The 27,327-nt window shown below is 54.8% G+C and overlaps 1 protein-coding gene across 3 annotated transcripts in view; it reads left to right on the forward strand.

Moving 5' to 3' along the window:
• Positions 1 to 27,327, forward strand: part of CACNA1I (calcium voltage-gated channel subunit alpha1 I) — a 131,809-nt gene that overhangs the window by 55,379 nt on the left and 49,103 nt on the right. For all 3 annotated transcript variants that reach the window (XM_055105365.2, XM_055105363.2, XM_055105364.2), the window contains exons 5-6: positions 6,268 to 6,365; positions 21,524 to 21,683. In XM_055105365.2, the coding sequence (XP_054961340.1) occupies positions 6,268 to 6,365; positions 21,524 to 21,683 (258 nt within the window). The remainder of the gene's footprint in view (positions 1 to 6,267; positions 6,366 to 21,523; positions 21,684 to 27,327) is intronic.

Below are 27,327 nucleotides of genomic sequence, written 5' to 3' on the forward strand. Positions count from 1 at the left end.
GTGGGCCCCTTGTGAAGATTGAGGAAACACCCTATTTTTATCAGCCACACACAGAAATCATCTCCTGGGCGGGGTATTTCCTGGAAAGATGTTAAATCTCAGTCATTTCTTGTGGCTTCTTGTCAGCTCCAAGCTTTTTTTTTTTTTCTTTTTTTCTGATCTTGTCCCTCAAATTATTTGTTTGACAAACTCACACAGGGAATCCACCTCTAAGTCAGAACCTGGGCTGGGCACTGGGGACCCAGCAGGGGCTCTGAGCCGGCCCCTGCTCTGAGGAACAGGGACAGGCGCCCAGAGGTGCCCTCATAGAGGATCAGTGGGACACCAGGCAGAAGAGCTCATCTCTGCCTGGGGGTGGGGTCTGGAGAGGGCCTCATGTGATTCGTGGGTGCGTGTGAGCTGAGGTAACAGTTGAGGCTGCGATACAATAATAGCTCACATTTCTTGGCTGTTCCTTGTGTGAGGCCCTGTTCTGAGTACTGGATCTGTATATGAACATGTTTCAGGTCAGTGACTTGCCCAAAGTCACATGGGACACAAGCAGCGAGCTGGGATTGGAACCCAGCTCTGTACTCTGACCATCGGGTAGCACTGCCTTGGAGGATGCTGGCCCTGGTCCTAGTGCTGTGGTGGGTGCTGTGCCTTCCACCTACCTGGTCAGCAGAGGGTAACGCTCCCGAGCCGGAGGCGCTGGCCTGCTCCGGCCTTGCCGGTGACTGATGCAGTGGGAGAGGGGGCAGGTCACACAGAGCTCCTGGGTCCCTTGGTACCTGTCTGTGGGACATGGATCCCTTCTTTTTTTTTTTGAGACAGAGTTTTGTTCTTGTCACCCAGGCTGGAGTGCAGTGGCGCAATCTCAGCTCACTGCAACCTCCGCCTCCTGGGTTCAAGCGATTCTCTTCCCTCAGCCTCTTGAGTAGCTGGGATTACAGGCGTGCGCCACCATGCCCAGCTAATTTTTTTTTTTTTTTTGTATTTTTAGTAGAGACGGGGTTTTGCCATGTTAGCCAGGCTGGTCTTGAACTCCTGACTTCAGGTGATCCACCTGCCTTGGCCTCCCAAAGTACTGGGCTTACAGGCATGAGCCACCATGCTGGGCCTGACATGGGCCCCTTCTGTCTCAGTTTCCTCATCTGCAGTGGCTGCTGTAATCCAACTGAGAGAGGAGTACTTGAGGGAAGGGGTATGAAGCTTGCGGCAGGTAGTGAGTGCTCAGATAACCTTTCTAAACCAACCGGGACCCTGAGTTCCAGTTGACAGAAACACAGTATAAGCAGGACCTAGAACCCAAAAGGAAGGCACTGGCTCAAGTAACCGGGGAGAGCAGAGGGTAGGTCAGGGATCTGGGCTGAGCTGGAGGGAGGTCCTCCAAGCATGTGGTCAGGAGCCCGCCTCTCTCCAGCTCTTGCTTCAGCCTTCCTTTGTGTTGGCAAAATTCTCAGGCCACCACGGAGCCAAGGTGGCCTCCGGGTTTGCAGGCTGCTGCTTAGCCAGGGAGAAGGGCTCTTCCCTGCAGTCCTGGCTTAAGGGCTGGGCTGCCTTTGTGGCTCACCTGGGATCACGTGCCTATCCTGAACCAACCATGGTGGCCCAGCTGGGGGCATGGGATCCTCTGGTGGACCAGGCCTGGGTCTCTGGACCTCTGCTAGGAGCCAGGAGCCAGGGAGGGAGGCTCTTCAAGGAATAAGGTCAGGGTAGAGGGTGCTGGGAAGAAATGGTGTCCACCCTCCCTGCCCTCCTTTGCATGGCCACTCTACCAGTCTGACGACACGGGAGCCCCTCTCCCCAGAAGACAGCCACCTCCTCCTGGGGCGACTTCAGGATGGAAGTGCTCTCTTTAAAGCAACATTACTTACCTAATTAAGCGCTTAGGAGCTGGCAGGAGGTAGTGGGGAGGTTTTGTTGATTTCTTTTTTAGACTTTTAGCACTGAAGTTGCGTGAGAAAGTAACTGTGTAATTAGGAATTAATTTCTCACTCCTGTAAGTGATGTCTTATTTGGGGCCTGAGGGGAGTCAGCCCACAAGCCGGCCCTTCCTTACCTTCTCTTTTTGGAATGTGGGCAGGAAGTCCCAGCTGTCTTGGCTGTCACTGGGGTGGAAAAAGGAGAAGGGGAGGGAGATAGCTTCCTCCATCCCAGGTGGCCCTCAGCAAAAATTGAGACGTGGTGCTTATGCCTGACATGGCACCTAGGGTGAGCAGAGACTCGGGGGAGATGGACTGAGGCCACATTATGGAGACCCTTGAAGGTCTCTTTGTTCTGAAGGCAATGGGGAGTCACTGAGGGTTTTAAGTGGGAGTGACACAGCTAGGTCTGAGTTTAGGAGATTTCTGCTGACTGAGGAAGGGCTGTAGGGGAGGAAGCAAGGGGCAGGAGGGCAATTGGGAGGCTTGTGCCACTGTCGGGACAGAGGGAGGGTGATCCGGGCTAGGACAGGGAGAGTGGAACTGTCAGCAAGCTATCCCAGGTTGGGCCAATTGGTGCATTGAGTCATTGTCAAGACAGTGAGGTTCCCAGGACACAGACTTAAACCCACAATTCCTCCCTCCCAACTAAGTGCTCTTCCCTCTTCCCTCCTCTCTCCCCATCCTTGTCCTGCGTCCTCCTTTCTATCCTCTTCTGCTCAGAGAAGAATGAGAACTACCCGATTCTTCACTGTGCAGCTACTATGTTTCTTCTTCGCTGAATGCATTTATATGCTCTTATTCCCCCAGGCAGGAGATGCGGCCACTGCAGAATACCCGCAAATGGTTCACGAAGTGGAGAAGTGAGAGTTAGGACCCAGGAGAAACATTTAAGCAAATGGATTCCCTGGAAGGATCTAAAGTGTCAAGATCTTTCATGCTGCTAAGAACTCAGTAATATCACATTTCCTTTTTTGACTTGGTTGCCAGGAAGCTCAGAGCTAAGATCTTGACACCAGATTCTACAGGAACGTTTTCTTGGGGGAGCTTTTCACCAGGGTCTGAGGGGTGCACCTGGTGGATTCTCAGGGGAATGTGGGGAATGTTTGCCGCAGACATAGACTGCAGGTGTGTTCCCGTGCTGAAGACCCAGAGGGTCATGTATGGCGTGAAGGAAAGGGGCTGGGCCGGTGTGTTGCTCCAGGCCTGCCCTATTTGGACCAGCTCAGAGTGTTTGGGAGCTTCAAATGCACTGCCAGGCAGCGGCTGTTTCTGTTCCCCTCCAAGATGGGGGCGGATGGCAGGGAGGTTGCCCAAGTCTGTAGCCGAGAGCACACGTGTCTGATCAGCCTCCTGTGGCAAGGCTGGGGTCTGGGAGGTGTTCAGATCCTAAAGTTACTAACTGGGTCATCGTGGGCCCCCCCTTTGACATCCAGTCACAACTTGTATCTCATTGAGGACCCTGGGATCAGTCTCTTCCTGCCACCCCTTGTTGTAGAGAAACACAAAGTGTAAGAAAACACTCTTTGTCGGCTGGGCACGGTGGCTCATGCCTGTAATCCCAGCACTTTGGGAGGCCAAAGTGGGTGGATCATCTGAGGTTGGGAGTTCGAGACCAGCCTGACCAACATGGAGAAACTCCATCTCTACTAAAAATACAAAATTAGCTGGGCATGGTGGTGCATGCCTGTAATCCCAGCTACTCAGGAGGCTGAGGCAGGAGAATCGCTTGAACCCGGGAGGCGTAGGTTGTGGTGAGCCAAGATAGTGCCATTGCACTCCAGCCTGGGCAACAAGAGTGAAACTCTGTCTCAAAAAAAAAAAAAAAAAAAAGAAAAAGAAAAGAAAAAGAAAACACTCTTTGTCATCAAGGGGCTGAATTGTGCACGAGGGCAGTCTTGTCCCCCAGCCTATCCTGGGGCAGGGGCCATGGTTGGTGTCCTCACTTAACTGAGAGCCAATAGTCCTAGACTGGGTGGGGAAGGTGGAGCCTGGTGGCCGTGTAGGGGAGGGGAGTTAGGGACCAGCAGGGGGTTGTCCCAAGGGCTCTCTCAATGAGCCAGTCATGGATGTGGCTTGCTCTGGTCCGGGGTGGAATGGAGGGAGGCTGTGGCAGGAGAGAATAATGGGCCCGCGCTCAAATGAGTGGAGATTGAAATGGGTTCCCACAGGTAAAGAGAACAGTGCCCGGCACCCAGTAGGGTCTCAAACAGCCTTGCTTTTCTGTCTACCCATCCATCTTTCAGGCATCTGTTTATTTTCATGGTGAGGCTTCATGGGGACGGGAACAAGTCCTCGATGAGAGCCTGCCAGAGCTGGGCAGGTGTGCCCTCTGGGCTCTGGGAAGGCAGCACGTGGGTGGGTTCAGTCTGGTGTGGGCTGGGAGCTCCCATCTCCAACTCACCCAGCAAAGCATGAACTGAGCCTGAGGGGGTTCCCAGCTCTCCCTAGGGACTGACTCCCCCCACCCCGCCCCCCACAGGATCTGGAGAACCAAGGCAGGAGAAAGAGAGGCTGCGTCTGTGGGGGTGGGGCATGGTGGGGAGGGCTGGCTGGAGCTGGGCCTGGCTGCCTGCGATGGGACTCGGCAGTCCTGGGCCCCGCGGGTGCCAGCGCCTGTTTGTGTGCCTGTGTGTGCCACCCCCGCAGCCCCTCCATCACACGTGTCTCCCGGCTGCCTGGAGAGCTCTTTCTACAAAATGTGAAAATGACAGTTGGGCTCACCCACGCGCAGAATCCTCATGCAGTCCTGCTCCCTCGCTGCCCCTTCCAGGTCACCGCCGGCCTTCACCCTCTCTGCCTAGCTGCTGCCCCCCGCCCACCGCACCCCTCCTTTCCCGGCCCCTCCCCCAACCCCCTCTTCCCTCCTCCTGCTCCTTCCCTTGGCCCCCTCCTCCCTCCCTGCTCTCTGCCAGCTCCCCCCTCCCTCTTTCCTCCCTCCCCCTCAGGTCCCCAAGGTCTCTGTCTCTAGCTCTAGGTCTCTGTCACTTTTTTGGGTCACTCCCCCTCATCTGAATTTATGCTTGAGTAGGAGTGTGCATGTATGAGGATGTCCAAGAAGGGAGTGTGTGTGTGCAGGTGTGCAGTTGTGTGTGTATTTGTGCTTGTGTATGCGGGTGTGTAGTTGTGTGCATGTGTGTGACTCTGTGTGCAGGTGTGTGACTGGGTGTGTGGGTATGTGGTTGTGTGTATGTGTGACTTTTTTTGGAGGTGTGTGACTGTGTGTGTGGGTATGTGGTTGTGTACGTGTGTGTGACTGTGAAGGTGTGTGACTGTGTGCGGGTGTGTGGTTGTGTGCCTGTGTGACTGTGTGTGCAAGTGTGTGACTGTGTGTAAGTGTGTGACTGTGTGTGTAGGTGTGTGATTATGTGCGTGTGTGTGATTGTGCAGGTGTGTGTTTGTGGGTGTGTGGTGTGCGTGTGTGACTGTGTGTGCATGGGTGTGACTGTGGGTGTGTGGTTGTGTGCGTGTATGTGACTCTGTGTATGCAGGTGTGTGACTGTGCGTGTGTGCACACAGGTGTGGAAGTGTGTGTGCATGCGCTCCAGCGGGTGGGGGATGGATGGTGGTGGCATTTCAGGGAACGAATGGAGCTTTCACTCAATGACTCTTCAAGCAGCGGGAGGGGGTGGCGGCTTCACAACAGTCGGACAGGTTTGTGCAGCATGTAGGAAAAGCCTTCATTTCCTACTGACAGTGGTGACATAGGTGGTGACAGGTGGAGCTGGCAGCAGTGCTGAAGTCCTGGGGTGGGAGGTGCCAGGGGAAGGGTCTGGTGATGGGGGGCAGGGGGGTCATCCTGGAAATGCAGGCCGGGCCCATCTCCCAGTCCCCCCCAACTGAGGTTTGCTGTGCTTCCACCGTGAAGGGACCTCATAGGTCTGCCTCTTGAGGGAGATCTGGGAAGACTTCCTGAAGGAGGCAAGCTGCCTCCAAAGAGCTGCAGGGCTAGTTGAGCATGGAAGGGATGTGGGGTGTGGAGCCGTTTGGTGCAGGAGATGTTCCTCCCATTTTCAGAGGCTGCTGTGGAAGCTGGGGCTGACATGGGCCATGGGCCAGGAGGATGCGCCGGGGCAGAAGCCACCTGGCACAGGGCTGGGCACACAGTGGGAGCCCAACATCTGTGCTCCCTTCATGCTCTAAGCCCTTGCCCACATCTGTCACCGGTGCCATTTACAGAGGAGGAGACAAGGGCCACCAACCCCAGGCCACATGTTGGCCGGGTGTAGCTGGAGATCCGACTGCTGTCTTTACTTGCCCTGTCCGGGCAGTAGTGCGCAGGTGGCTGGAGAATGCTGTGGCCCGGGCCCTGGCCCCAGCTGCCCTCCAGCACCATCCCTCACTCTCTCTCCTTTCTCTGCAGGATGGTCGAGTACTCCCTGGACCTTCAGAACATCAACCTGTCAGCCATCCGCACCGTGCGCGTCCTGAGGCCCCTCAAAGCCATCAACCGCGTGCCCAGTGAGTCAGCCCCGCCCTGTCCACACATTCCTGGCTGATCCATCCCTGGCCAACCCATCCCTGGCCTACCTAGCCAATGCCCACCCCCCCACCCTGCTTCGTTCACTTGGAGAAGACTGATTAGGGCCCGGGTGTGCTCAGGGATCCTGCGGTGTCTAGACAGATGTGCCCTGCTCCCATAGAGCTCATGGGCCTGAAGACAGTGGCAGGTGGCCCCAATGCCTCTGAGTCCCAGGAGAGCCTGGAGAGCATGCTGGGGAGTCTGGCTTTTCAGGGACGAAGAGTTTATGGGAGGGTGGTCTTCATAGGATGTCAAGGCAAGCACCCATAGGAAAAGAAGCTGCTTAGTTTGAAGGAGGACGTCGTAGAGCATTTCACTGGGGCAATGAAACCTGACTCCCTCACTTGTGCTGACTGACTTAGAAGTCGAGCTCTGTCATTCACCCACCACAGATCCATGTACCTACTCACCCATATGCCTAGCCACCGGTTCATCCATCCACCCGTCCACCTATCCACCTGTCCATCCATCCGTCCGTCCATCCATCCATCCATCCATCCATCCATCCATCCATCCATCCATCCATCCGTCCACCCACCCATCTGTCCATCCATCTACCTGTCCACCCATCCACCTGTCTATCCATCCATCCATCCATCCACCCACCCACCCATCCACCCACCCACCCGTCCACCCACCCACCCGTCCACCCACCCACCTGTCCATCCATCTACCTGTCCACCCATCCACCCGTCCATCCATCCACCCACCCATCCATCCACCCACCCTTCCATCCATCCATCCATCCATCCATCCATCCATCCACTCATCCATCCATTCACCCACCCGTCCATCCATCTACCTGTCCACCCATCCACCTGTCCATCCATCCATCCATCCATCCATCCATACATACATACATACATACATCTGCTCATCTTTCTAGCCATCTTTCCATTTGTCCATTCATCCATCTGTATAGTCAGCCAGACATCCACCTGTCCATCCACTCATCCACCCATCCACCTGTCCATCCATCCATCTGTCCACCCACACATCCATCCACCTGCCCACCCACCTAGTATTAAGAGAGGTTATCTTGCAACCATAAGCCCTGTAGAGTTTTCATGTCCATGACCTGTTTTGAGCCTCACAGTCATTCTGAGGGAGGTGAGCTATTGCCATTTTACAGATGAAAAAACTAAGACTTGGAGACACGAGGTTACCTGCCCAGGGACGCACTGCCAGTGAGTAGCAAAGGCTGGAGTCAGTTAGGTCTTCTGACTCCTCACTGCTCTCTTCTAGGAATGGGGTGAAGACTGGGGAAAGAGAGGATGAGGGCCCTGCCTGCCTTCCTGGGTTTTTTTTTTGTTTTTGTTTTTGTTTTTGTTTTGAGACACAGCCCGTAGCTCTGTCGCCCAGACTGGAGTCCAGTGGTGTGATCTTGGCTCACTGCAACTTCTGCCTCCCAGGTTCAAGCAATTCTCCTCCTGTCTCACCCTCATGAGTAGCTGGGACTACAGGCATGTGCCACCATGCCTGGCTAATTTTTGTATTTTTAGTAGGGATGAGGTTTCACCATATTGGTCAGGCTGGTCTCGAACTCCTGACCTCAGGTGATCCACCCACCTTGGCTTCCCAAAGTGCTAGGATTACAGGCATGAGCCACTGCACCTGGCTGCGTGGGGCTTTTATACGCATCTACCCACTTCCTATGGTCCAGGAACTTGACATCTGATGGCTCAACAACCTGTGGGAGGCTCAGAGAAGTTAAGTGACTCACACAAAGTCACACAGCAATTCAGCGGCAGAGCTGGAATCTGAATAGAGTTCTGTCTGTCCTCAGCCCAGCTTATTTCCTGGCTGTGTCTGACCCCTTGCTTCTCTTCCCTGCCTGAGCTTCTGTTTCCCCATCTGCCAAAGAGTACAGGTCTCCTGGCACCTGCTCCCCCTCCACAGGCAGTGCTGTCCCCATTCCCTTAATTCCTAGCCCTGGGGCCTTGGGGCTCTGTCACCCACCCCACCCAGCCAACCTCTGTGGTCCATCCATCCTGAGCGCCCTGTGGGGCTGGCCTGACCCCGGGCTTGCAGAATGCATCGGTCAGTCTGGGCAGGCCTGGCGGGGCAGGAGAGGCCATGCTTCAGAATATCTGTGGAGCAAGGTGACCAGGAGGGTGGCAGAGCTTTCTGAGCCTGGAGGGTGGCCCAATCCTGCTTTGTTCTGAGAGGGACTGGCTTGGCTCGGGTAGGGCACAGAGGGGGCCTGAGGGCTGGGGTCTCAAGGTCACAATACGATAGAAAACGCTGGGGGTCCTCAGTGCTACTGTGAGGGTCTTGGGGAAGGGTTTGGGAGGCGAGGTAGGGCAAGTGAGTAGTGGGAACCAAAGCTGTGCGGGAGGGGGAGGGGGAGTTCAGCTCTACCAGCCTGGCCCCTTCCCACTGCCCTAGGGAGACCCCCTTGGGCACAGGGAGGGGACATGTGGAGAGGCCATTTTAGGGCCAGCTTCTCTCTGTCCTCATCCCCTCCAATCCCAGAGGGCTCCTTGAAGATCACCTAGTTCAAAACCATCTTTCCCACATTTAACAAATGAGGAAACTAAGGTCCAGAGAGGGTCGTGGCTAGTCCAGGGTCACACAGCAATTCAGTGTGACTGAACAGCAGTTCAGGAAGGACCAAACCAAACCAGCACACCTTCCCCAACAGTGTGTGATTTTCTCCCATGTGCCCCGCCTGCCTTTACTGGGAAATGAGCCAAAAGGTGGCCTCCATACACTCAGCACCCAGAACCCTGCCTGGCGGACAGAAGGCGCCCCAAAGACACGTGTGAAATGGACACAGCAGGTGTACTGAGTTGTGTACTGTGCCAGGACCACAGAGCTATACGTGCTCCTGTGCCGGGCATGAGGAGGCAGGGAGAATGGGGCTGGGGGTCGGGAGGCCTCCGGGAGAAGGGGATGTCTGAGGTGAGACCCAGGGGAGGATGGGGATTGAGTAGGTGGAGGGGGAGGGCTGGGCGGCAGTAGCGGGGGGTCAGGGAGTGTAAAGGGCTTGGGGAGGGAGCTGCAGGAGCTGGGGGTTACAGGCTGGGTGGACCAAGGGGTGGGGCATGAGGCTGGAGAGGACAGGGCCTGGGCATGGACCATGTGCCTGAGGGCAGTGGGAGCATAGGAAGAGGTTAGTAAGTGGTTGCTTTAGAAACACCCCTGGCCAGAGTGCGGTGGAGGGGGGGGCAGTGGGGGTGAGCTGGACATGGGACTGCTCCTGGAACAGGTGTGAGCGAATGGCCGGTACTGGGCAGGGGTGGGGGTGGGATGCAGAGCAGCAAGTGGATGGGAGAGGGACTGCTGGGCCCAGTCCAGGTCCTCCTTGAGTGTCTGGTGTGGGCACCTGGGTGGGCGGGAGGGACCTCAGCTGTCAGGGGCCAGCACAGAGGGCCACGTCGCTCCTGGCTCCCACCCACAGTGCTGCTTGTTTCTGTCCTGGGGGAGGGTGGGGGCTGCCCTCAGCAGGCAGCTGCCATGGGACCACGGTCACACTCCAGGCCACGGAGCCCACAGGCACCGTCACCTTCCGGAGGTGTGTGCACGTTGCAGGGGGTCGCACACAAGGGATGTTTGTGCGTGATCTTGATCTGAACCTCCTGTCAGGTCTAGGGTCTGCCCAGCAGGGGACAGCACTGTGATGGGACCGCTGAGGCTGGAGGCGGGCTTAGGGGCATGGGACGGGACACGGGCGGAGGCCTTGCTCTTGCCAGGCGGGCTTCTCTACATCTGTGTGAGGGTGTGTGTGGGTGTGAGGGTGTGTGTCCACCAGAGAACACGTGTGAGGACATGTGTGTGCACAAGTGAGTGTGTGTGCAATGAAGGGTGTGCACAGGTATGTGCCTGTGAGGTGTGTGTGCACATGTAAGTACATGGGAGAGTGTGTTTGCATGTGACAATATGTGCATCTGAGGATGTGTGTGCACACGTGAGCAAATGTGAAAGCCTGCACACGTGAATGGGCACATGTAAGGGTGTGTGCATGTGAGAGTGTGTGCCTATGAAAGTGTGTGTGTTGTGAGGGTGTGTGCTGTGTCTGCCTGTGAGGGTGTCTGTGTATGCTTATGAATATGTTCATGCCTGAGCATATGTGTGCTTGTGTGTGTGTGCCTGTGAGGGTGTGTGTGCCTGTGTGTGTGTGTGTGCTGCGAGGGGGTATGCCTGTGAGGGGTGTGTGGCTGTGAGGGTGTGTGTGCTGTAAGGATGGGCGTGTTATGAAAGTATGTGTGCCTGTGAACATACGTGTGTCTATGAGCCTGTGTGTGCCTGTGGGGGTGTGTGTGTCCGTGAATGTGTGTGCCTGTGAGGGTGTGTGTGTCTGTGAAAGGGTGTGTATGTGTCAAGAGTGTGTGTGTGCCTCTGAGCGTCTGTGCGTCCATAAAGGGGTGTGCCTGTGAGGGTGTGTGTGTGTGAAGTGTGTGTGTGTGCCTATGAGGGTGTGTGTGTGAAAGGGTGTGTATGTGTCAAGAGTGTATGTGCGCCTCTGAGCGTGTGTGTGTCCGTGAAGGGGTGTGCCTGTGAGGGTGTGTGTGTGAAGTGCATGTGTGTGCCTGTGAGGGTGTGTTTGTGAGAGTGCGCGTGTGAAGAGTGTGTGTGTCTCTGTGAGGGTGTGTGTATGAAGAGTGTGTGTGTAGAGAGCATGTGTGTGCCTGTGAGGGTGTGTGTGCGAAGTGTGTGTGTGTGTGTGCCTGTGAGGGTGTGTGTGTGTGAAGAGCGTGCGTGCGCCTTGCACGTGTGTGGGGGCGCCTGTGCCTCTCCCTCCAGGTCCTCTTTGCTCCTCCTGGTTCCTCTCCCGCTGTGTGGGGAGTTCATTAAGCTGCTCCCCGGAGGTGGAGGACACTCCCGGTCCCCAGCACCAGCCTGCCCTGGCCTCTGGGGAAGGCAGGGATTGACCCTGTGCCCAACATCCCCGTGCGCTCCAATTACAGAGGGAGCCCCGAGTGGGCTCCGAGCCTTTCCTCAGGGTCTCCTCCTGCTAGTGGCCACCGCTGGGCAGCAAGGAGCGCCGAGCTGGGGGAGTGTCGGCTTCCCGCCGCTGAGCCTGATTCCGCTTCTCAGAGGACAGCCTGGTTCTCTCAGAACCAGCACTGGGGAGTTACTGGGAGCACTGGCCCTCCAGCAGCTGATGTTCCCCTGGAAGGGCCCTGCAGATACTCACAGGCGATTCTGCGGGAGCCGCAGGCTGTTGGAGCACGTGGGGCTGAAAGTCCATTGGTCTAACCCTCATTTCACAGGACAGACAGTTGTGTCCTCAGGTGCCAGGTCCCCTGCCCAGAGCCACCAGGGGATGAGTGACTTGAGGTGGGGAAGGGGTGGCTCAGGCTCTCAGAAGTGCTTCCTAGAGAGATTTCATAGTTGCCTGGTTTTTTAATTTTCTTTTTTTTTAAATACGATTTTCCTGCAGACATTTCTCCTACTTATGGTTTGAGCTGCTTCTGCCCTGGGACACAGTCTTTTTTTTTTTTTTTTTTTTTTTTTTTTGAGACAGCATCTAGCCCTGTCACCCAGGCTGGAGTGCAGTGGCATGATCTTGGCTCACTGCAACCTCCGCCTCCCGGTTCAAGAGATTCTCCTGCCTCAGTCTCCTGAGTAGTTGGGATTACAGGTGCCCACCACCACGTCCAGCTAATTTTTGTATTTTTAGTAGAGACGGGGTTTCACTGTGTTGGCCAGGCTGGTCTCCAACTCCTGACCTTGTGATCCACCCGTCTTGGTCTCCCAAAGTGCTGGGATTACAAGTGTGAGCCACCGTGCCCAGCCGGGACACAGTCTTTTCAACAGTAGCCCGTAGCTTTTAGTCTCATTACTAGAGGGCAAGCTAGAGAGCTGGTGATGGGCACAGTCAAATGACGGGTTATTAATTGCAAAGCCATGAGGAGTGGGCTGGTTGCCTGTGGTTTAAAAATACAGCGAAGGCTGCAAAGCTCCAGCATGAACAACCAGGAAGATGCAAGTGTGGGTCAGAGAATAAAAGTTCTGGTCTTAGCTCTGCCATATGCCTGCTGTGTGACCTGAGAAGTCCCTTGGCATCTCTGGGCCTCAGTTTCCCTACTCGTACAAACAAAGCAGGAGGATAAACTGGATTACATATGTGGCTCTCAACTTTGTCCAGGATGAGCGGGGGACATGGACATCATGGTGCTGCTTACAGAATCATATAAAATACATGTCTCTCCACCCCACCCCTGCAGGTCCTTGTTCAGGCCACTCAGCCTCTGATGGATAAAGAGAGGAAGACAGCAGAGAGGTGGTTGGGGAGGGAGGAAGGAAGCGCCGAATTAGGAGTTAGGAGTCTGGGTTCTGGTTCCTCTCTGTGTGACCTTTCCTAAGTCACCGCCTCTCTCTGGGCCTTGGCAAGATGGGGCTGAATTATCTCTAAATGTGCCCCCGCCCCACCCCACCCCCAGCCTATACATCTCTCAAGGCACTGCCTTGCTTCCTTAAGCATACTGCCTGAGTCATTTACATATGAAAAGTGCTGTTTTCTCCAGTAAGAAATGAGGGCAGTCACTGCCAAGGCCTGGCCAGAGAGGTGATAGTTCCCCCGACCCAGGCTGTGGCGCAGGGGTGAGGCAGACCCTGGGGAGCTCAGGGGCAGCCCTGAGCCCGAGCTCACAGTCCCTGACAATGCTGTGGGGAAGGCTGCCATCCCCTCGGCTGCACAACCAGCTGGAGGTTTGCTCTGTGCTGTCAGGCCAGGTTCTGGTCCCAGGGCCTCCACCCACTGGCTGTGGGACCCTGAGTAAGCCACGTGCCTCTCTGTGCCTCCATTTCCCCAGCTCTCAAGAGAAGTTAATAATACCGATGTCCATCTGGTTAGGAAGGCTGAAATGCCACCGTGGGTGTAGAGAGCTGCGTGCACAGCCTCGTGTGCCTATGCGATCCGCAGGTGCTGCTGCTAGATAAGGTGCTGGGAGTAGTGAGGGTGGACGTAGAGTGTCAGGGGCGTCTTCTCAGGGGCTGGTTTTGGAAGACACTCATCAGCTGAGGGTTGGAGAGGGTGTGCCTGGCAGATAGATTGGCATGTGCAAAGGTGGAGTGGAGGTGTCATCCTGGGCTGGGCATCGTGTGGGTGGGCAGGGGACTGCGTGGCGGGAAAAGGAGAGGGTTGTTCACATCTTCTAGGGAGTTAATTATAATCATAAGTGGCTAAAGTTTTTTTTTTTCTTTGAGACGGAGTCTTGCTCTGTTGCCAGGTTGGAGTGCAGTGGCGTGATCTTGGCTTACTGCAACCTCTGCCTCCTGGGTTCAAGCGATTCTCCTGCCTCAGCCTCCTGTGTAGCTGGGACTACAGGCGTGTGCCACCACACCCAGCTAATTTTTGTATTTTTAGTAGAGACGGGGTTTCACCATGTTGGCCAGGATGGTCTTGATCTCTGGACCTTGAGATCCGCCCGATAAGTGGCTAAAGTTTATCAAGTGCTTGTGACAAGCTCATCACAGTGCTTTACATGGGCAGTGTCATTTCATCTTCACTGCAGCTTTAGGAAGTTAGTGGCATTGTGACACCTACTTTCTAGATGGGGAAGCAGGCAGAGGGGTTGACTAGTCTGCCCAAGACCACACAGCTGGCTGGGGACAGAGCTAGGGTTTGAACCCGTGTTCACCTGACCCTACAGCTTTTCACTCTGTGTCAGTACCTCCTTTCCGTTCTTTTAGCGTGTAGGCGCCAGACACCCACCCCCGTCCCCACTGTCTGCAGGACATCAGGAAACACCCCTGCCCACTTCCAGGGTCAAAAGAGAGAGGTCCCGTGGGCTGCAGTAACACCTCGAGGCCCTCTCTCCTTCCATCTCCCCCCTCAGCCTGGTCTGCTCCAGACCTCTGAGTGCCTTTCACTGTTGGGGTGCACAGGTCTCGTGGTGCTGATCCCCTTTCGGGCTGAAGCCACGAGGCAGGCGGGAGGCCAGGGCAGAGGAGGGAGAGCATCAGCCGCACAGTCTGCAGGATCCTGTGCAGACGCCCCTGTGGACAGCGCCCCGAACGGCACACACATCTCTGAAAGGGGGCCGGGCAGGATGGCACTGTGGTTAGTGCACAGTGGGTGCCAACCCTCGCGCCCCAGGCCAAGCCCTTTCCTGCCCAGGTGCCTGCCCAACCAGGGTCTTGGTCAGGCCAGCCCTGCTGAAGAGGGGCGAGGAAGGCCTCAGGATTCCTTCTTGGAAGGGCCTTGGGGGGCATTTGTTGGACAGGTCTGAGAGATGCACCTTGAAATAGTTGGCGTGGAAGTGTCGGCATTTTCGCCTGGAGCGTGTGTTTACTCGCGGCTTGGGGAGAGCAGAAGGAAGGCTACTGGGCTGTCAGCCCCCACCAGGCCACACCTTGGATTTCAGGGCTGTCTGTTTTAGGCACCCACAAGGGGCTCCCACTTTGTCCTGAGGGAGAAAGGCCTGACAGTCCCCATGGGGAAGGAAGAGAGGGAAGGAGGGAGAGAAACGGGGAGATGAAATGAGGGGGACCAGTTTCCCCAGGGCTGCTCCCTTCCTGGAAGAGGTGGGGCTGGGTGGGTGGGAGAACATCTGGCCAGAGCACCTGGCGAGCACTGGATTTGGGAACAGGAAAGAGCAGCCTGGACCCTGCAGGGAGAAGTGCTTGGGGGTGGGGCAGGGCAAAGGCAGTGCCTCCCTCTCCCCCTCCCTCAGGTCGAGTTCTGCATTCTGTTCTACAAATCCGGAGGGAGTGTCCTGGACAGGACACCAGATCAAAGGACTGGGCCACTGTGGATTAACTGACTCATGGATTGATTCCATCATTCATCCAAAGTAAAATCCACCTGGGGTTCTCTGGGCGAGACCCTGGCCAGATGTGGGGCCAAGATCAGGCATAGCCCCTTCCCCAAAGGCTGACAGCTGCAGGCCAGTGGGATGCCTGATCTGATCGGGGCAGGGGCCGATGGGAAAGGGTGCCTACCTGGTCTAGGAGGAGGCTTCCCAGAGGAGGGGGTGGCAGGACATTTGAAGGATGCCTAGGAGTGGTTTGGGGCACAGCAGGTGGGGGGACCTTCAGTGAGACAGCCGGGCCAGCCCCCGAGGGTGTGAGCGTAGCCAGCTCTGGGAGGGACCTGAGGCCTCTCCTGGGATGGGGGAAGTGAGCTGCTGGCTGGCTGAGGTTGGCTTCCTTTCTCAGCAGTGGGCACCAAGGCCCTCCACCAGCCCACAGGCCCCTCCCTGGCTGGGCCTTGGGCCGGCAGCTGTGGCCCCGGCAAGCTGGCTGTCTGCTGCCTGGCCAGGCCTCCTGGTGCCCACTGTGCTCCTGATTAGTTGGCGCTGGCAATGGCAGGAGCAGCAGACGGCCTCTCCCAGCCGCCCAGCCCCTTTACTGACCTGGCCAGTCCAGGGAGAGTGGCCCCCAGTGGCCAGGCCACAGCCTCGGCTCCCCTCGCCCCGACTCCACTCTTTTGGGCCACGGGTTCTGCCCTGGCAGAGGCTGGCACGTGTCTGGCGATTTCTACTTGAGCTGGCCTGGCTGGACTGATCTGGGCTGACAGCTCCCCTCTGCCAAGAACACCCCAAACCTCCAGGGGTGATGCCTGTCAGGAAGTGCTTCCTGTTCTTCCTGCCACCTCCTCTCAGGTGTCCCCACTGCCACCGAGGGGCTGCCTCTGCCTGGCTGCTGCCCAGGTTCTCTCAAGCAGAGGCTCTAGCCTAGGGGTCCCCAAAAAGGGTGAGCAGCTCCATCCACTTGCCCGCTGCCATCTGCCGCCACCAAGCCCCTAGCTTTCAGTGCTGTCTAGAGACCGTCCTCACCCTGGTGCTCCACATGACGCTCCCGGGCCAGACTCTTCTCCCCTGAACTCCAGACCCCAAGATCTGGCAAAGCGACTCCATGGGGATGTACCCCAGCCACCCCAAGCTCCACATCTCCAGATGGAGCCCCACCCCCGCTGAAGGCCGCTCTGTGGCTCCAGGCCCCAAACCTTGGAGTCGTCCCCAACTGCCCTCTTCCTCCTACATCCACATCCCATCCCTCTGCTTGGCCTCCAAAATACCTCCAGAATCCACCATGCTCCCCACTCCACTGCCATCATTATCTGGGCCCAGCCCCACCATCTTCCGGTTTATCACAATGATGAATATATGACGGCCAGGCAGGGCCAGGCAGGACGGAGAGGAGCAGGGGGACGGAAGGCCCAATCATCAGGCCGTGAGGGTGGTGGAGAGGGCCCAGTGTCTGGCCTGGGCCATCTCAACAGTGAGGGCACAGAGCAGGGAACCACAGCTCTCCTGGGCCCCACCCTCAGCGCTCCGGTTTCTGTCCCACGTGAGACCCCCGGGAGGCAGCGACCACACAGCTGTGGAGCCCACAGGCCCGGCCCCCTTTCAGAGATGTGTGTGCCATTCGGGGCGCTGTCCACAGGGGCGTCTGCACAGGATCCTGCAGACTGTGCGGCTGACGCTCTCTCTCCTCTGCCCTGGCCCCCCCCCCGATCCATTCTCCACCCAGCAGCCCAGCAATCCTCTCACCCCTTCCCCAGATCACGTCTCCCTTCTGCTCCATGACCCTTTGGAGAAGCTCAAGTCTTCCAGCCCCTTGGGCCTGTCTCCTCCCCAGCCTCATCCCTGCTCAGCTTCCCCCCAGCCGCATGGTCTCCTTGCTGTGGCTGTGGCTGTGGCTGTGCTTGACTCCCTCCCGCCTCCAGGCCTTTGTCCAGGCTGCCTCCGACTTGAGGGCTGTCCCCCAGACAGCGACAGCCCCTCAGCTGACTCTGCCACCCCTTCCCTGTCTCTGCTCAGCATCATCCTGCCTTTCCTGGCCCCCTATTTAATGTTCACCTGACCCCAGGCCAAACCCCCAACCCTTTCTCCCTTCTCTGTTTTGTTTTCACAGCACTTTTCACCCAACGAACGAGGACGTGACCTTGTGTATCACCCATGTGGTTTATTTATTATTTATTTATTGCCTGCTTTTCCCTACCGTACCTGGGATGTGAGCCTCACGAGGACAGGGAACTCTGTTTTGGTTTTTCACAACTCATGTATCCCTAGAGCCTAGCACGGTGCCCGGCACGGAGCCAGCCCTCGTTCAGTACTTGCTGAGTGGCTCCATTCACTCGCCCACCGCTCCGTTACTCATTCAAGCTGTCGGCCGTCAAGGGGCTGCTTTGTGCCCGGTCCTGGTCTGGACGGGAGAACACAGAGCAGCCGCCTTGGCCTTGGGCGCAGAGCATGCCTGGTTTCCAGCGGGGAGGAGGAGGCAGAGCTGGGAACTGGCACAGGCTATGATGGAGGGCGGGTGGGCAGCAGTAACTCATGGCAGAGACCCCAGACAAGGCGACCGCTCAGCTGAGATCCCCAAAAAGGAGGCGAGGGATGGCCCTCCAAGCATGTGCAAGGGCACGGAGGCAGCCCCGAAAGTGGGCTTTCCCGCACTGGAAGTGGATCTTTCTGGCTGGGTGCAGCACAGTGGTTCCGGGATCCTATGGCAGGGTGGAGGAGGTGTCGTGGGTGGGGGCAGAGTGTGTGCAGGGCTGGGGAGTGGGGATGCTGGGAGCTGCCGGTCTGGCTGGTGCTGCAGGTTCAGGTGTGGCAGGGAGGATGGAGGGAGGTGGGGCCAGACTCGGGAGGAGTCTGTGAGCAGGGGCCAGGAAGGTGGGGGATAAGGATTTGCACTTTCCCATGGGGCGTATGGGCTGTTGGAGGCTTCTGACTTCAGGGAATCTTCGTCAGAGGTGTCCTGGCCCCGTGGTATTCCTGAAGGGCTGGCTGGACAGGAGCCACTGTCCCCTCTGTAGATGAGGCCACTGGGGCCCAGAGAAGGCAAGCTTTGCCTCAAGGCCACCCTACTGGGACTGGGACCAGATCTCATGTCCTGGGTCTGTGCTCTGGGCGCTCACCGGGCTGGGGGCTGCATCAGGTGTCCTGAGGACTCCAGGGTCCTCTTCCCCTTTTTAGCTGGGGAGCCAGGGCCCTCAATCACACTCATGGGGCTGCCTGTAGCCTGTCCCCATCATGGCCCATCTGGCTCTTGCTCCAGGCAGAAGGCCTGAAAAGGTGCACTAAGAACACAGAACCAGGTAAGCCCATCCTGACAGTGACTGAGCGCCTTGGGGCAATGAGAGGCAGGAGGGCTTCATGACTAACTGGGGGTGAGAATCAGGGAGGACTGCCTGGAGGAGGAGGGTTTGGCCGGGGGAAGGTGTGGCGGGAGATGAAGTAGAAAGGATGGTTTGAGGCAGATGGTGACTTGCAGGCAGCCTCTCCGCTCTTCCTCTCTGTCTTCTGTCTCTCTTTCTGTCACTCTTGGTTTCACTTTCTCCTCTGTCAGCTTTTCTCTCTTCTCTCCTTGCCTCCACCTCCCGTGCCAGTCTCCAGAGGCACTGAGGGCAGAGTTTAACTGGCCAACCTGTCTTGGCTAATTACTTGACTGTGGGCATAAAAGGAAGATTAGCCATAGTCTCTTGGGGTCCTCCCTGACTCCCTAATCCTGTGGCCCCTCTTCCCTGGCAAGGAAGGGATAAAGTAGTTCTAAGTCCTTAATTAGCTAATTATGCCAGGGCTCTGTGGCCCTGGGACTCTCTGGGCCCCAGGGAGGGCTGTGAAGTGCGCTGGGGCCCAGCTGGGCAGAGTGAGGCGGGTCGGGGAGGAGGGACGGGGCTGCCATTCAGGGAAGCCAGCCGGATAGGTTTGCAGGAGCCTTTTGGAATTTCAATATCCCAGAGAACAAGGGAGATGTAATTAATTGAGCGACAAAGGCCGGCCCGAGGGAGAAGCAGGAGGGGGAGTGAAGCAGCCAGGCTGGGACCGTGCGGAGCTGCCTTCTCCAGGCCCTTCTCATCCAGCCTCTTCTCCAGCTGCTACCGGCCCTCTGTGCTTGCCTCCTGCCCCTGTCCTGGCCTCGGGGCTCGCCCATTCTTTTTTGAAGCTCAGAGCTGATCAAGGGCTCTGCCTGCTTAGAAATATGCCAGCAGACCTCCTTGCCCAGCCACCCAGCACAGAGCCCCACACTCCTCAGAGCCCCCTGCAACCGCCTTCAGGAATAGTGCCTTTGCCCATGCCAGTCCCTCTGCTGGCCATGGCTTCGCATCCTGGAGTCCAGCTCAGCAAATGTGCCCGGAGCGGCCCCACTCCCCAGACACAGTCCTTTGGCTCAACACTTGGTCCCCTGTCCCCTTGCTGCCAGGCTGTGAGCTCTGTGTGTGTGTGGGGGGGGAGGGTTGGGGGGCTAAAAAATGGGTCTTGTTTGTCTTTGGATTCCCCATGTGCCCAACGCCATGCCTGGCATGCAGCTGGCATTTACTATGTGTTTCATGAATGAATGAATGAATGAATGAATGAATGAACGATAGGGCACCAGAAAGGCCTGCAGTTGGCCTACTTGAGTCAGGGAATCCATTTGGATGGATTATGAGGGCACCCATTCTATTTCTCCCTTCCCTCTGCTGTACACGCCTCGCTTCCCTGCTTGGGGGTGTAGGGTGGTGGGGAGCTGAGCCCTCACCCTGGCCTGCTCTCGGTGGGGTGAAGCAGCCGGCAGGCAAGCTCCACTGTCTTTCCTGAGAGGAGGCTGACCTCGTTTTGTGGAGAGGGAAGATGGGGTGGGCCTTAATTATTGATTGGAAATCACTGCACACACAGTTTGTGACGCAAATTCCAAATAATTATCCTCATTAATAACCACCTCAGGCTCACCCCTAGCATACACAACCATCTGGACAGGGCCACTGTTCTACTTGTCACCATCCTTCCATCTTCCTCTCTCCAATCTTCCACTCCCTCCCCATGACTTATCACATCATTCATTCATGAGTAGTCATTGAACAAATGTTAGGTGAGCCTGTCTTCTGGGCCAGGACCTGCTGGGTTCTGGGAATACTGAGGTGACTTAGACAAGGGCCCTGCCCCCAGAACCTTATAGCCTAGTGGAAGAGATAGGAAAGTAAACAGACAACTATACATTAGGGCTAGAATAAGACGAGATATTGATATGGATGGAACCTCCTAGGTTGTGCAGTATACAACCTGCACAACTGTACGTGGCAGCCTAGGCTAGGTCAGAGGTGCTGAGATTGCCCAGAGCAGAAGAGAGAAGGATGAACTCTACCTGGGATGATGTAAGAGTCTGGAAGCCTTCACAGAAAGAGCTTTCACAGGGCTGCCGTGGCTGAATAGGGATTTGCCAGGCAGAAGAGAGGAGCAAGGGTGTTCTAGGAAGAGGGAACAGCAGGGATAAAAGCATGGAGGTGTGAAATCTCACGGTATGTTTAGGGAACTTCAAATAATTTGGCACTGCAAGGCAGTAGACTGCAAATTGAGAGAGGTATGAAACTAGAAAGGTGGGCAGTATGGACTCTACAGGATCTTAGGGGGAGGGTGTGTACTCAAAGGTGCCCCACCAGCTCTTCACCTTCTTTGGGGCCATGGACTCCTGTGTGGGCCTTCTCTGTAGAGCCCGTTAGCAGGCACTTGGCTCTTCTGAAGTTGGCTCTGGGGGCTCTGCCTGGTTCCATCATGCAGTGGGAGTGGTAGTTCTGGCTGGTACTGCTGTGTCCTGACATGGTCAAGGGGAACAGTGACTGTCTCAGAGACAAAGGGTATTCAGGACACATTCATTGGGCACGTACTACAACCACTTTGCAGGTGCGGGGCATACTAAGGTGAACCAGCCTCAGTCCCAAGGCCTCTGGGACAAGGGGGTTGTGAAAAGACAGCTAGACTTTGTGTCAAGACACCTGGTTTAAATCTAGGCCCTGCTGCTTCTGAGCTGTGTGACCTACAGCAAGCAGTTTCAGTTCTTTGAGTCTCCAGTTGCCTTCTCTATAAAATAGAAATAAGAGTACCAACCTCACAGAGTTGTCGTGAAGACTGAAGATCACATTTGTGCAAGTACGCAGAAGAACACTTGGTACATAAAAGGTGCTGCATAAATGCTTGCTTGTTCATTCACAATCTAGTGTAAGTGGAGCGGGGCCCAGAGCCATTTCCATGGCTTTTTCGGTGGAGGGGCAGATAAAAAGGAGAGGGTGTATCTGGCAGCCACTGAAGAGGATGGAAACAGCAAGGAGCCCCTGATAATGCATCCCCCTCCCCCTCCCTGTTTCTCTAACCTTGCTCTCACTCTTTCGTCTCTGGGACCTCTGCTCCCTGTCTGACCATCCCTCCACCTTTTCCCCTCCCAGGTATGCGGATCCTGGTGAACCTGCTCCTGGACACACTGCCCATGCTGGGGAATGTCCTGCTGCTCTGCTTCTTTGTCTTCTTCATCTTTGGCATCATAGGCGTGCAGCTCTGGGCGGGCCTGCTGCGTAACCGCTGCTTCCTGGAGGAGAACTTCACCATGTGAGTTCATCCCCTGCCACCCATGCAGCTCCAGGGACTCTTACTAAGACACAGTTTTAACCTTCTGGGTCATTGGGAATCAGGACCAATGGGGTAGAAGCAGCAAAAAAAGAGAGGTCAGGTAGGAGGGGAAAGGGAAGTTAAGACACAAGCAGAAGTGATGCCCAGGAGGAAAAAGAAGACAGAAAACCTGAAGAGCAGGCACAGAACTTGGCTCTCCGCCCACAGCACATTCATTCCCCTTGGTGGCTGAGTCATCCAGGAAGGGTGAGCTCCCATTTGGCCGCTTGTGTATGAAAGCAGGGGGCGAGACATTCCTCCGAGAGAGGATTATTGACACACAAATCAAGCTCTGGATCTTGGAGGAGCTGGGCTTAGTTGTCTGAAAAATTGGACACCTATAGAACCCGTGCTTCCGTAGTGGTGGGGGATAAGTGTGCACACACATGTACCTGCGTGTATGTGTTTGGATGTGAATATGCATTCATTTCAGATATGCATGGCGTGCACCGACTAAGTGCCAGGCCCCAGGGAGTCAGAAATAGGAGAGCATCTTCATCCATGTTCTCACTTCCCTTTGTTGAGCCTGTGCTCGGGGCTCAGGATGCGGCAGAAGGCGGGGGGGGGGGGTCCCTGCCCCCTGCCCTTGAGAAGCGCAGGGCTGGGAGCCGATCCCAAACACCTCTAGTGAGTGCCTCTCAGTCTGTTAATCATGGACTGAGGTGACTGTAGGAAGCGTGGGGACGTGGGGACACTGTACAGGTGAGGGCTAGTTTCTCCCTCCCGGCCTGGTTGGGGAGAGGGTAGCAGAGCTGGACGGTGAAAGTTGGGTAGGAACTGGCCCATCCACCCATCGCTGTGGGGGAACAGTAGGGTACCTGGGTAGACCACAGCAGGGGCACCTTGGTGGGTAAAGGCCCCAAGTGGGGATTCAGGAAGGGGGTCTACACTTGTGCCCGCCCCCAGAAGAGGCAGGTCCTGAGTCAGGGCCCGGGGCAGTGGGGCTGGGGAGAGGCAGCTGCTTCGAAGTCAGGGTAGTGTGAGCTCCGCCCCTCTGTCCCACAGGGCTCTTTCCCTGGATCCTTCTGTGGCCAGCCCCTTCTTATTATGTGGGCTCAGCCCACCCGACACCTCCTCCTAGAGGCCTTCCCTCGCCCTCCCTCACCACCCCAGCCCCAAGCTCGCCATCACACAGCCCTGCTGGGTTTTCTTCTTGACTCATCTCTCTGAAATCATCTCCTGTCAGTTCATCCGAGGTCTCTGGAGGCCCCTGAAATGTGCGTTCTCTACCACAGCAGGGGCACCTGGGGCTTAACTCCTCCCAGGCCTAGAGCAGGGCTTGGCACAGGTGCTCCCAACTAATTGTTGAAGGAATAAGTGAGTAAGTGGATGTGTGAGTGCATTTACCACCCAGAGGCAGGCTGGGAGCGAGAGCCAGTTCTTCCTAGGCCTGGCGTGTTGGAGACTCTGCGTCCCGTTCCCTGATGTCTCCTCCTCTGTGGTCGTCCCCAGGCCCCATGAGATGGCCCCAGCCCTGTCTTGGCTGCAAAAGGAGAGTTGGAGGGAGGATGCTGAGGATGTGCTTGGGCTGTGTTAAAGAGGAACCTTATCTGGTCCACCCCCATCCCCGCCCCAGGAAGGGAATAATAAATACAAGGAAATGTCACTGGAGAAAGAACGCCCTAAGGGAAGATGCTGGGTGATTGCCACGCCTCCCTCTGAGCTCCTGGCTTCATTCTCTTAGGGTGGTTGTTATTAACTCACATGCCCTATTGGGCTGGGGGATGGTCGGTGTTGCGTGAAAAAGGAGATGAGTAAAGTTCACGCACGTCTGGTGGAGAGCAAGGCCAGGGTCATCCCAGGCCTGTGACTCCTGTAGAAATAAGGGAGGCTTAGACCTTAACTCACAAGGCTTGTTTAGGGCAGGGAGCAGAGAAGTTGGTAACCAGGGTTCACAAAGAGGCAGCAAGATCTCTTCTGGGTGATCAGAAAGCTGGAATTTGAGAAGATCCTAGCTAGGATCTTGAGGAACCAGGCAGTTGGGCAGGGGAATTCCTCAAAGTCCTCTTTTCGGGCTCTCCCCAGCCGGGCTGTTGCCTGGAAGCCTCTAGCTCCTGGCACAGTGGGCCCTGTGAGACGGACAGAGCTCCGTCGTCAGGGCGGAGAAGGGCCCTTCCTGGGGCGTAACACGCACAGGTGGGAGATGGGGCCACTGAAAGCCTCAGCCCAACCTGTCACTATGCAGATGGGGACTGAGGCCTAGATGGGAAGGGACTCACCCAGGGCCAACAGCAAGGCTTCCAGCAAGCATCCAGCCTCTCCCTGGCTGTGTGGGTGTCAGGACACTGTCATTCCACAAACACTCACCGACCCCTTCCAGGGGCCAGGGCCTATGCTGGGCCCTGGGGATGCAGAGACCCTTTATCTTGGCCACTGCCCTCTGTGCTGTCTCACTGGGGAACTGCATGTGTTGAAAATTAGGCCTCAGGATGCTCTGGGCTTGGCAGAGTGGGGCCTGGAAGCCCAGAGTGGGTACAAGACCAGCCAGGGTGGGGACCAACGGGGCTTCTCGCTTCACAGAGGACCAGTGGGACTTCTTGCTTCTCAGAGGCTGTGAACTTGAGCTGAACCTAAAAGATTCAAGAAAAATGTCTCCAGGCAGATGGGGGGACAGGGAGTAGGTGGGGAGGGTACTCTTGATCGAGGCAGCCCCACTGCTGCGGTGTGGTGTGTGGGTTAGAAATCGGAGCCCCAGCCTGGCGTTCAGGGTCAAATCCTGCCTCTGTCACTTGGCAGCACTCCCGTGTATTTACCCAAAAAAGGGATGGCTTATATACACCCAAAGATGTGTACAAGAATATTTATGAGTCATAAGAGCCAAAAAACCAGAAACAACCCCAAACCATCGGCAGAATGAATAAATAAGTGGCAGTGTACTCACTCAGCGGAATACTCACAGACATGAAAAAGAAGGAATTACATTTCACTCTCTTAACGGTGTCTTTTGATGAATGAATCTCTTAGTTGTAATGAAGTCCAGTTTATCAATCATTTTTTTAGCATTGTTTTTTGTGTCCTGTTTAAGAAATCTTTTCTAAAGGTTGTGAAAATATCTTCCAGTGCGTTCTTTTAGGAACTTACTTTTTTAAAAAGAAAAATCCTTTACATGTAGGTCTGAAGTCCATCTCTAGCTTTGTGTATGGTTTGTAGATGGAGTCAAGATTTTTTTTTTTAGGTGAAATCTCACTCTATCGCCTAGGCTGGAGTGCAGTGGCATGATCTCAGCTCACTGCCACCTCCGCCTCCCAGGTTCAAGCGATTCTCCTGCCTCAGCCTCCTGAGTAGCTGGCATGCCACCACGCTATTAAATGGCTAATTTTTGTATTGTTAGTAGAGATGGGGTTTCACCATGTTGGCCAAGCTGGTCTCGAACTCCTGACCTCAAGCGATCCACCCACCTCGGCCTCCCAAAGTGCTGGGATTACAGGCGTGAGCCACTGCGCCTGGCCCCAGTTGGGGTCAAGATTTATTGAATTATTTTTAGTGGATAGTCAACTGTCCCAGGACCAGCGGTGGAAAAGTCTGTCCTTTCTCCACTGAATTGCAGGGGTGCCTGTATGAGACTCAGGTGACCATATGTATTTGGGTTGGATGTGTACATTTTGATTATTGATGGATGTGCCAAACTGCCCTCTAAGAAGGTTGTACCAATGTATACTCCCACAACAGTGTATGTGAGTGTCTGTTTACACTTATTCTTTCCCATGCTGAATATTACCAGCCATGAAATGTTTGCCATTTGGGTAGGTGTAAAATGATCTCATTATTTTTTGTTTGCATTTGGTTATTTTGTTCCATTGGTGAGTGTTTCTTCCTATATATTGGCCATTTTTTATTTCTTCTGTGAATTTTTCTGTTCTTATCTTTTGTCTTTTTTTTCCCCCTAGTGGGTTATTTTTCCTTTTCCTTATTAAGTTATGGGAGATTTTCATATGCTTTAGATCAGCGGTCCCCAACCTTTTTGGCACCAGGGACCAGTTTCGTGGAAGATAATTTTTCCATGGACCAGAGCAAGGGGATGGTTTTGGGATGAAACTGTTCCACCTCAGATCATCAGGCAATAGATTCTCATAAGGAGTGTACAACCTAGATCCCTTGACTGTGAAGTTCACAATAGGGTTCGTCCTCCTATGAGAATCTAATGCTACCACTGATCTGACAGAAGGTGGAGCTCAGGCAGTAATGCTCCCTTGCTGGACACTCACCTCCTGCTGTGTGGCCCCGGGGTTTGGGGACCCCTACTTTAGATAGTTACCTCTTATCTCCTTTGTATGTTGCGAATACTTCATCCCATTCAACAGCAAACTATGGACTGTTTTGGTAAATAAAGTTTTATTGAAACAGCTATCCCCACTTGTTTATCTATTTCCTATAACTGTTTGCAGATTACAATGGCAAAGTTGAGTCATTGGGACAGAGGCCATGTGCTCTGCAGAAAAATATTTGCTAATACAGGCCATTACACAAAAAGTTTGCCTACCTCTGCTTTATCCCAATTTGTTGCTTGTCTTTTTACTTTGTATATTTTGTCTCAGTGAAATTTTACATTAGTATGTAGTCAATCTGGTCGAACTTTTCCTTTACAAAACTTGGATTTTTTGTCTTACCCAGGATGGTTATACCTATCCTGAGTTAACAAAAAATATTCCATATTTTCTTATAACGTTTTTGTGGTGATGTTCATTGCATTTATGCTTTTTAATCCACTGGAAGTTTACTGTTTTTAGTTTTATAATACATCTTACTTAATCTAATATATCCAAATATTATTTTTAGTGTGCAATCAGTATAACAATTAAAAATGAGATAATTTATATGTCTATTTTTGGATACCAGGTCTTCAAAAAGTTTATTTTTGTGTATGGTGTGAGGTTGGGATCCAACTATTATTTCCCAAATAGATAGCAACTATCCTAACACCACTTACTGATGGGTCCCTCCTTTCTCTGCAGGTCTGAAAAGCCATCTCTGTGATATACTAAGTTCTCCTTTGTACATGGGTTTGTCTTTGTGCTCTATGGCATTCCATTAACCTTTCTGTTCCTGTCACAGTGCTACACTGTATTAACAATCATAGTTGTACAGTATTTTGCTCTCTTATAGATCTGGTTTCTGTTTATCTCTCTCCTTTTTAAAGCTTGTCTTGACTATTTTCCCATCCAAATAAATCCTAGAACCATCTGGGCAGGCTCCACAGGCCAAAATGTTGGGATTTTTGATTAGGATTGCAATGAAGCATAGATTAACCTTTCTGGATGGTCAGAGTAGGGATTGTTGTCTGTTTTATAGATGAGGAAATCAAAGTCCAGAGAAGGGCAGCCCGGCTCGGTGGCTCACACCTGTAATCCCAGCACTTTGGGAGGCTGAGGTGGGTGGATCACCTGAGGTCAGGAGTTTGAGAACAGGCTGACCAATATGGTGAAACCCCATCTCTACTAAAAAAACAAAAATTAGCTAGGTATGGTGGTGTGCACCTATAGTCCTATCTACTCAGGAGGCTGAGACAGGAGAATTGCTTGAACCCAGGAGGTGGAGGTTGCAGTGAGCCAAGATCTCACCACTGCACTCCAGCCTGGGTGACAGA

This window comes from Pan paniscus, chromosome 23 (assembly GCF_029289425.2).
Source record: "Pan paniscus chromosome 23, NHGRI_mPanPan1-v2.0_pri, whole genome shotgun sequence".
NCBI lineage: Eukaryota > Metazoa > Chordata > Mammalia > Primates > Hominidae > Pan > Pan paniscus.